General features: G+C 49.9%; 1 protein-coding gene across 1 annotated transcript; it reads right to left on the bottom strand.

Annotated features, from left to right (window-relative positions):
* Positions 1 to 389: 389 nt before the first annotated feature.
* On the bottom strand, positions 390 to 6,260 carry LOC116422352 (G-protein coupled receptor 22-like). Its single transcript, XM_031959451.1, has 2 exons — positions 5,947 to 6,260; positions 390 to 2,936 (listed from the first exon to the last, which is right to left on the bottom strand). Exon 2 carries the CDS (start codon positions 2,904 to 2,906, stop codon positions 1,530 to 1,532), a length of 1,377 nt encoding a protein of 458 aa, XP_031815311.1. The 5' UTR covers positions 2,907 to 2,936; positions 5,947 to 6,260; the 3' UTR covers positions 390 to 1,529.
* Positions 6,261 to 10,576: the final 4,316 nt, after the last annotated feature.

Raw genomic sequence — 10,576 nt, 5'->3', positions numbered from 1 at the left:
ATTCAAATCTCTCTTCCACAACAACCTGCAGACAAGTGATTTTTTTCTATAACTGTCTTGAGATCTAGGGGCAAAAAGGGTATAGAACCCAGACCTTCAGTCCTGAATAGAAGGTCCTCAAGAGCAGAGTATGATCAATGAGATTTGAGTGGGAAATGGGACAAAAGCAGCATTAACTGATCCCAGTGAAGGAAACTGTTGGGAGGAGGAAAACTTGGGTTTCTGTTGACATCTGCAAATTATTTTCAAAATAAGCCAGTTCCTCAGGTTTATTTGGAGCAGTTGTTGATAAGTACTTGTTCTTCCCTCACAAAAAGGGAACCAATTGCTTCTATATTTCCACATGACACTCCAAGGACTCAGAGAGAGGCCAGATCTTTACAGGAAGGGATGGTGATTAAGTTTATTTAGCTATAGGGGAAGGAGCAGAAATTTTCTAAGTATTTTGAAGAAAGACCTGAAGCCACTTCAGACACCAGGGTACTGAACACTACCAGAAAAATCACACCAGACTGGACAGTATTAAAAGTAAAAACTACATAAAGGGTTAGGGCTCCCCACCAGGGCATTTACTTTTCTTGCCCAGGTAAGGAAAGCAGCTGCCAAAGGCCTTGGGTACCCCCCAGTGATATCACATCCAGAGGGATTTCTGAGAGCCAGTCCTTAACCCTGGCAGTTTGGCCAAAGCCTGAAGAAACTCTTGTTTTCCCCCGTCATTCCATCCCCACCCCTCCATTAGGAAGACCTTCTAGGAGGGAGCTGGTAGGAAGACAGATACCTGCCTAGTCCTCTCTAGGACAAGCAAGGCAAGGACAAACAGGAAGACTAGATAGGATCCCACCCCAACCCTCCAGCTAAATGTGAATGGGGAGGTGGTGACTCTCAGGCTGGTGACTCTTTGGGGGCAGGTATGGGGTACTTGAGGATCTCCATCTGGAGTTATTGCTGTGACTAGCCCTGGTCAGGGCCATGGGTCTCCTCTGGGGTTTTCTTCTCCCTAGCCCCATTATTGCCTTAATGGTGCAGCAAACAGGGGTACCCCACCATCCCCCGGAGTCGAGCACTCTGTGGTTGGTGGCTAGGGACTTTGTGAAACAGAATGGAGACTGTGCTTTCTTTGGTGATGGGTGACGGGACTGTGCTGGCAGGAATCTGAGCTTAGAAGGGGCTCTCCTCCAACTCCCCTGCAGGTTCCGGGGGCCCAGGGGTGGTGGGTGCTGGTGACTAGTCCTGGGCCCCCAAGCCACTCGAGCAGGAGAGCAGAGAGAGTCTCCAGTTTGTGCTCATCTGCAGGACAGGATCGATGAACGAGACCTTCGGTTAGTGGGCATCCACCTCCAGGGCAGAGACACTGGGCTGAAGCCCTCAGTCTGCCGACACCTTTGGGTCAGGAAAGCCAGATTTCTGGCACGAGAAGAGAAGCTGCACCTGGACGAGGCTGTTAATCCAAGGAAGGGCACAGGGACCCGGGGAAATCAGTTATCCTCACCCCGAGGGCGGTGACAGGGCAAGGACAGCAGCTGAAGTCCTCAGTCCGGGGGCTGCCCTTCCACGCCGCCGTCCCCGGCTCCCTCCGCCTTGCCCTGACCTTTGCGCGTCGCCAGCCACGAATTCCGCACCACCGCAGCCGCCGGAGCGGGCGGTTCGGGTCGCAAAGCGCACACGGCGTGCCTGCGGGACTGGCTTCGCCACGCCCGGCTGAGCGAGCGGCGAGGGAAGGCGTAGAGCAGCGGGTGCAGCACCGTGGTTCCGTAGGCCGCCGCCAGGCAGCAGAGCCGCAGGCGCGCCAGCCGCTCGCTGGGGCCCATGCACAGCAGCAGCAGATTGCCCACAGACAACGGAGCCCAGCATCCCACGAAGGAGCTGACAATGAGCAGCGAGCGGCGCAAAACCCGCCGCCTCCGGGCCCGCCTGTCCCGGTGCCTGCGCACTGCTCGGCGCAGCGCTAGAATCACAGACACCGAAGTTTGCAGAGCTGGCGGCGGCGGAGGCGCGGGGCCCGGGGCGGCCGCAGCCGGCGGCGGCGGCGGCGGCGGCATCGGACTCAGCCCCCGGGCTTCTGCAGCCGCGGCCCCAGCCCCACAGCCGCGTCCTCGCCGCCTCCCCCTCCTCCTCCTCCGACTGGCTCGCGCCCCGAGCCCCGCGCTCAGCGCGTGGAGGACTCGCGCGTAGGTCACCAGCAGTCCTATAAGAGCCGCCACGAAGGCGGGGATCTGCACCAGGAGGTGGCCCCTGCCAGCAGGCGTCCCTCGGCCCGTCGCGCTCCCATCTCCTCCGGTCCCGACGCAGGACACGCCAGTGCGGTTGTCCGCACCCGAGGCCTCCTCCCACGCCCCCGGCGCCAGACCGGCCTCCACAAAGGGCAAGAAGAAGGCCGCCACGGAGAGCAGCCAAGCAATGGCCAGGAGGAGCAGCGCGCGCGCCGGCGTGAGGCGACGCCGCGCGGGCCGGGCCGACATGTCGTAGCGGTCCAGGCTCACGGCGAGGACGCCGGCTGCCGTAGCCACGCCGCTGAAGGTGACGCCGGCTTCATGGAAGCGGCAGAGCAGGCTGGAGGGGCTCAGGGAGGCCTGAGCGCGAGGCGGCGCCGTGGGCAGCAGGAGGACGGCCACGCTGAGCGGGACACAGAGCGCGCAGATGAGCGTGTCCAGCACGTGCAGGCTGAGGGTGAGACGCGCGCTGGCTGAGGCCCGGGGGCCCGCTCGGGCCCGGTGCAGGAGCAGCGCGGCGGCGTTGCAGCCCAGGCCCAGCGCCAGCTCCAGGAGCAGCACTCCGGCCAACGAAGCCCGGAAGCCCCCAGGGAACGGCCCCCCAGCCCAGCTGGCATCCTCCCCGCTGCCCGATGCAGCTCCTGCTCCGGGCCCATCACTTGTCTCCAGCACCGGAAGGTCCGAGTGGGTCTCCATGGGCGGGGCTCAGCATAGTCTCGGAGCCACCTGGAGAGGAAGGAGGGAGGAAGGGTAAGAGAGGGAGGAGGTGAATTTGCAGCACTGAAACTGGACCTCCCCTCCTCCCCGCAGCCCAGACCCCCTAACCCTGGCAGGTAGGCAATTTTTTCCCCCTTTCTCTGTACCTGTTGATCAATAAACGCTCGGAACGTCTACTCTGTGCAAGGCTCGGTGCTAAGAATAACTCATACTTCTGGTGTTTACCCTGGGCAAGTCTATTAACCTTTCTGAACCTCAGTTTCATGTATTGCTTGGCTGTCGTGAAGAAGATGCTTGTAAAACTTAAATACTGTTTAAATGTGAGTTTCTCTGCATTGCAAAGACTGGAATACTTGGAATCCGAAACGTGGCTCTTCCATTCATCCTCTTTGTGACTTCAGCTACTTGCTTGCCCTCTGAGTCTCAGACCAATTAGTTGTTATTTAAACGTTGCACATTCTCCAGCACTGAGTACAGAGAGCCCAAAGTGCTTACTAATTTGGACCAGGTTGGCTTTTGGATCATTTTCTCTACTGGAAACTTCCTCCAGGAAGTCCAGGAGGAAAGCAGTACAGTGAGTGAAAGTCAGGAGCCCTGGGTCAAATCACAGTATCTCAAAGTATCTGTAAAATGGGGGTGGAGATATTTTCATCATCACCTTACAAGGGTGTTGTGAGGAAATTGATCATGTAAATATTAAAAGTTCTGTAGAAATGGGAGTTATTACCTCTGTCTTTTGCTTCCCCTCAAGATGGAAGCTCTCCAGGAGAGATGCAAGGCCTCCCCAACCTTGTCTCTATTCTTCCTGAAATAGCATGCCTCCTGCTCTTGGAAATGAGAATGTAATTAAGTGCCTGACTTCCTTTCCTTTGGCCAACAGCTCTGGGCCCCAGGCCCTGAATGACACCTAGTTTTAAGTGCCACCCTGTTCCACCCTCTATCCCCATCCCAAGAACTGAAGCCACTTTTTGCTCCCAGGAGAAGAGAGGAAGGAAGGGCATAGAACTGTGTGCTGTTTGGAATCTTGGAACTGATTTCGCCAAAAGACATCTAAATTTGAACCTAGGCTTTGCCATTAACTACTTGTTTGAATGTGGACAAATATTTTAACTTTTCCATGTCTCAATTTCTTTATCTGTAAAAGGAGCAGGTGAAATAACTGAGCTTTAAAGTCTTTCCTAACCCTAATCTCCTATGTTCTAAGGTTCCTTCCAGCTTTAATGTTATAATTTCAATGAAGGAACCAAGTGTCAGAATTGGGAAACATGAAGCAGCTGTTGCCCCATCTGGCAAGATGACTAATCCACCTCCACCCCACCAACCCACTGCCATGATGCAAATTAACCAAGCAAGGGTAACTGGACAAGGTATACCGATTTTGTCCTCCCTCCTCAAATATATATGGTCACTTGAGGTGGGAGGAGGGAAGGAGAAGACTGAGAATAAAGGGTAAAGATCCTGTCCACCTCCCACCTCCCACCTACACCTATCATCTGCCTCTTTTCTCCAGTATGGGGTCTCTCAGTGGGATGGGATACAGGCAGACCTGTCCAGAAGAGACAAACAGCTTTCAGTCTCTCCTGCAGGACTGAGAGAGTATGTGTAGTTCTCTCCTCTGGCACTGCTAAGGATGAGATGCCCTTGGTGCATGGCCAAGGTCAGAAGATTAGCTCCTCAGGAGGCTCTAGGTTGGGCTGGGTATTTGTAAACAACCAAAAAGAGACAGAGTTTCCAGTAGCCTTCTTTACCCCATCCTCAGAGGGGTTCCCTTTGGGAAGTGTCTGACTTCAAGGCTACCTCTAGGGATAGATCCTTCAGAGCTGAAGGAACCTCAGGGCTTATTTCCTTCAAGCCCCTGATGGCCCAGTCAGGGAAACAGATTCAGAGAGGAAGAGACTTGCAAGTCTGGCTCAGAAATCCCCGACTTGCAGCATAGGGTCCTCAAGGTGTTTTTCAACCGAGCTGCATCTCACAGATGATTCCCCACAAGACCAAACCCTTCTGAGCTGGCGTAGGACATAGGCCCTTCCCACTTCAACCTATCTGGAAGGGGCACTCACCTCTCATTTCAAATCCAGATCAGATCAAATCCAGGTCAGAGCCCACCTCTGACAGGAAACTTTCCCTAATTTCCCTAATATTCACCTTTTATTCTTTCTCCCTTAAGCCTTTTTTTTTTACCTTCACTATTGAAATATCTAAATCTCTGAGGAAAGATGAGGTGTCTGTCCCTCCGTTCTCTGGGGTCTCTTTGATCCCCTCATTCCTCTCCTTTCTCAGAGGCATTGGCAGAAGGAATGCTCACTCCAGAACTTGCATTCAAATCTGAGTAACTAAACTACCTATGTGACCTTGGTAGGATCCAGCCCTTCTCTGACCTCTTTTCTCATTTAATCAGTTAAACTAGATGGTCTGCAAGGTCTCTTACAGTTTGAAAATCATAGGATGCTGAGGCCCTTAAGGCCGATGGGTCCAATCTTTGAGGCAGGGCTACCTCGGAGAACCTCAGATTCAGCTACTTACTACCCTGCTGGCTCAGGCAGGGGCTTCACTTTCCCTTCCTCCACCAATAGCCTCTAAAGATGAAAGGTGGAAGAAAGGAACCGGTATTAAGAGATTCTAACCTTGTGACTGGGGGGAGGGAGCTGGAGAGGGAAGGGGGAAGAGGTTCTGGGCAGTTTCTCTCGAATCTAAGGATCAGGACCTTTCCAGTGGGTGCTCCTCACTCAGTCCAGCTGGGTCCCCTTCCCAGCTGTGACAAATTTTCTTCACCCTTTGGTGACAGTATAGGATTTCATACAAATACTCCCAAAAGATGGGACCCAATACCTGGTCTGGGGAAGGGATGTCTTTGACAGGGGACAATGTGGAGGTGAAGATACCTCCTGATGGTCCCCAGAAAGCCGGCTGCGCAAAGGGACAGGAACTGACTTCGCATCAGAGAGCGGCTAGCTAGGGGGATGGGGTCCCTTTTCCTTGTCTTTAATGCAGTTCCCCCAACCTCGGCCCGGGGTCTCACCTGGGCCCACAGGCTCAGCTTCCCGCCGAGGCCAGTCCCGCCGGCCTGGCCTGGCCGCTGCCCACAGGGGGCTCCGGCGTGCCCTGCCTCCCTCTGGGCTGGCTCCACGGCTGCTGCGGATGCTCCCCCATCTCCGCTGCTGCCGGCTCAGCTCCGGCCTCCGGCTCTCCTCCACTCCTGACTCTTCCCTTCGGTTCCCTTCCCCTGCCCTTCCCCACCCCGCCTGCGCTGCACTGCGCGTAGCCCGGGACAGCGCAGCCCTTGCGCGCCCCCGCCCTTTCCCTACGCGAGCAGCCTCTTCCCTGCGCGTGTCCGCGTCCCCCGCGGCTCTGGGTACTGGACCCAGCCGGCACCTAGAGCGCTCCCCACCCCCTACTCCTCCAGGTGTTCAGTACCCACACACCAGACCAGCGCCTACCTCAGGCCACGCCCCAACTGCAGCCCATGGGATGGGGAAAAGGGGCCTATGAGGTTTGGGTTTGTTTTTCCGTGCTCAGGGTGCCTTCTCCAGATGCTTAGTGTACCTTACCCCAGAAGCAGTCTATCTGTCCCGGCGCTTGTTGCTGCATTCCCCAACCCATCATCCATCCATCCATCCATCCATCCAACACTTGTTAAGTACTAGCTTTATTCTAAGCCATTAGTTGGGGAAGATTCTAAGTTTAAGGCAGGGTGACCTCTCAAGAAAGCTTACAAGATGTATGTCTTGTGTCTAGCCCTGAGCCTTAGTCCTTATGCAGTTCGGTCTAGTAAAGAAGTCCGATAGGGACTGGGTTGTCCTTGACGAGGAGGAGGGGCTATCACATCAGCCTGGACCAGAAGAAAGCAGAAAGAAGAGGGATGAAAGGTTTTTAGAAGGAGGGGGGAGGGAGGAAGCAATGAGGGACTACAGATCAATGACTTTTAAAATGGGAAAAGGACTCCCACATGTGCAAAAAGATTTTTAGCAGTCTTTTTTGTAGTGGCAAGGAACTGGATGCCCATCAGCTGGAGAATAGCTGAACAAGTTGTGGCATACGAATGTTATGGAATATTGTTGTTCTACAAGAGATGATCAACAGGATGATTTCAGAGAGGCCTGGAGAGACTTACAGGAACTGAGGCTGTGTGAAATAAGCACAACCAAGAGATCATTGTACACACAGCAACAAAATTATGTGGTGATCAATTGTGATGGATATGGCTCTTTTCAACAATGAAGTGATTCAGGCCAATTCCAATAGACTTGTGATGGAGCCATCTGCATCCAGAAAGGAGTATGGGGACTAAATATAGATCACAGGGTATTTTCCCCCTTTTCTGTTTATTTGCTTTTCTCATTTTTTTTCTCCCCTTGTTGATCTGATTTTTCTTGTGCAACATGATGTGGAAATGTTTAGAAGAATTACACATTTAATCTATACTATATTACTAGCAGTCTAGGGAATGGGGGTGAAAGTATGAGAGGGAGAAAAATTAGAACTCAAGGTTTTGCAAGGATGAATGTTGAAACTATCTTTGCATGTATTTTGAAAATCAGCTATTATCAAATTAAAAAAAAATCTCAGTAATGGAGCTGAGGGCTTTTTGTGAGAATGGGTTTGATTCAGGGAGAGTTTTGGAACAGCTATATGGAAGTATGATAGGAAAGAGATGAGATGAATTCATTACTCCGCTGATCTTGAAAAGATGTCAGGTAGTTCAAAGCTCTATCTGAACAGGAATATCCTCTACAATGCACCCAAATCTAAATCCCTGGCAAGTGGTCAGCTAGCCTCTGCTTAAAGACCAATATTAAGTAATTTACTTCTTCTGTGGTTACTTATTCTACTTTTGGACACCAATAATCTTGGGAAGTTTTTCCTCACTTTCAACTAAAATCTGTTTTTCTTATCAGGAGTAGTGAGTATCCTGTTGAAGTCAGATAATACAGTCTGGAGGTTATCTTAAACTCTTTCTCCCCTCCCTCACCTCACATAGCCAATCAGTCGACAATTCAGTTAATTCCACCTCTCTTCTTTCTATACCTCATTACAAGCCTAGAAAATGGCAATACATTCCTAATAGGTCTTCTGGTCTTTACTCTTCCCAATTCATCCTCTCCTTCCCATCATTATTCCTAGAATTAAATTCCACTCAAAACCATCAAAAAATGGCATTAATTCATTCTGAATAACTTTCCTAATACAAAAACCTGTTCATGTCAGCCTTCTGCTCAAAAATTTTCATTGGCTTCCTACTTCCTAACCAGTTATAATTATTTTGTTCTCATCAGGGCCCTCCAAAACCTAACACTACTCTTCCTTTCTATCCTTACCTCAAATTTTGCCTGTATGTTTTCTATACATGCAGACTGGACTATGTCTCTGTTTCCTGACTCATTCCCCTGCACTTTTCTGATGAGGTGTCTTTGCAACATGACTAGAATGTCCCTTCCCCTTCTTCCTTTGCCTGAACTTCTACTCATTTTTTTAAAAGCCCAAATCAACCACCACTTCCTCCAATAAGTCTTCTTTGATTCTCCTCACCCTCAAATTCAGCAACCACTCTTAAATCTTAACGTATTTAGTTTGTCTTTTTCTAATGTACTGATTATGTATTGTGTGCTAGATTGTGAACTCCATGTGAACAGGGACTGTCTTCCCTACTTTCCCCTTCAATGTTCTTAACATGGTTAATACTTATTGAATCAACATTTTGATTTTGACCTGCTGAGCTCCTAGGTGCCACAGGGAAAAGAGAGAGATGATAGGGTAATGTTAAGGGGGCTTGATCTCTCCCTTTTGTTTGGGGGTGATCCACAGATGATGAATGAAGGGAAGGGAGACCTTCATGTCCTGAACTCCCACCTTTGTTTATACATTTATAAACCAGACAGAATGCAAGCATTTCCTCAACCCTGGCTGCATAAGCTGACCTAAGGTTTACTCTCAGTTCCTGACAGCATCAAGCACAGAGTGGGGAACAGCACTGAAGAAAGTTAAATGCTTGTCGGCCTGAGTTCACTTTTCCCTCAAAAAGTAACCCATTTATCTGGCAGATCTGTATATGCAAAAATGTCATTTCTAACCTAGCAGTCAGTGATCCTTCCTTCTCACCTCTGCCCTAGTCCCAAACCTGAAGTGTTAGTTTCTGTCTCAATGGAGACTGGAATACAATATAGTATATATATGGCTACAGAGAGGTATAGATGAATGTTTTTCTGAATCCAACTCTTTTAAAGCATATTTAAATCATTCAATCTTATCATCCCATATCTATAACTATATATAAATAAAAATTAGCATTGGTATAATGTAGTTCTCAAAACTGACAAGCTTGTGCATGCAGAGAGGAGTATAACCAGCCTGGGAGGGAGCCTGAAACTAGACAGGATTTGGCATTAGACTTAGAATGGGCCTCAAAGGGCAGGTAAGTAAAATTTATTAAAGGGTTGTGCTTGGAATCAGAAAGCCCTAGTTCAAATACTGCTTCAAATTCTTACTAGTTGTGTTTCCCTGGGCAAGTGTCTTTGCACCCACAAATGAGGATAATAATAAGTACCTACCTTGCAGGGTTGTTGCAGGAAGTACCTTCCTTCTCCCTCCCTTTTCATTTAGTTCAATCTCCTCCTTTTACAACTGAGAAACAGGTCCAAGGAGTTCAAATAGAATGGGAGTAGGTCACACAGGCTATGACTGGCCAAGCTGAGATGCAAACCCAGGTAAGAGGGTGCTCACTGTCTTGTGCCCTGCCTGGGCTTCCCTCAGGGTCCCTCTCTAGCACTACCTTCTGTATAAGGTCCCCATCCTTAGCTTTTTGTAGGGATTCTGTGTATAGTTATAGACATTCATTTGTCTGGGCTGTGAAATGTTATGTATGGGTAGGGAGGATTTCCCGTTTGTTTTCAAAAGCATAGGAATGCTTGGTGATTGACTTAATCACAAAATTTTAAGATATAAGGCTGGTAGGGACCTCAGAGATAAAAGCATCCAACCCCTCACTTTTATCATTTTATGAATGAGAAACCTGTAGCCCAGAGAGATGAGGGAGTTTCATGCCCAAGGTCACCAGGGAGTAGGGTAGTGGAGCTGGAATCTGAACCTGGGTCTTCTGACTAAATTCATTACTCTTTCCACTATGTCTTGCTGCTATAATGGAAGATGTGCACAGAAAATTCCTTCATAGGATGGAAGGTGGTGATGGTATTCAGTCATTATCAATTGTGTCCGACTTTGTGACCCCATTTGGGATTTTCTTGGCAGATTCTAACGTGGCTTGCCATTTTCTTCTCCAGCTCCTTTTTATAGTTGAGGAAACTGAACAATTAGAGGCAAGTGACTTGCCCAGGGTCATACAGTTAATCAAGTGTCTGAGACCAGATCTGAACTCAGGTCTGGTGTGCCTCACTCCCGGCCCAGTGCTCTATCTACTACGGTATCACCTAGCTGCCAGGGTGGAAGGCAAAAGCAGATAAATCAATTTGGAGTAGAGGCCTGGGCCTCAATCCTGGATTTCTGCTACCTGTGTGATCATGGGCAAATTCTTTCCTTTGAGACCACTAGAAGATCCAATAAGTCCCTCCCAACTCTAACTCTGATGAATCTAAGATACTCCATACTCGGTTCTTCAGATCCTTCCCCAACTCCCTGTGGATACCCTGTGGCCTAAA

The sequence above is a fragment of the Sarcophilus harrisii genome, chromosome 1 (assembly GCF_902635505.1).
Source record: "Sarcophilus harrisii chromosome 1, mSarHar1.11, whole genome shotgun sequence".
Lineage (NCBI taxonomy): Eukaryota > Metazoa > Chordata > Mammalia > Dasyuromorphia > Dasyuridae > Sarcophilus > Sarcophilus harrisii.
This window is presented reverse-complemented; position numbering and strand designations above follow the sequence as displayed.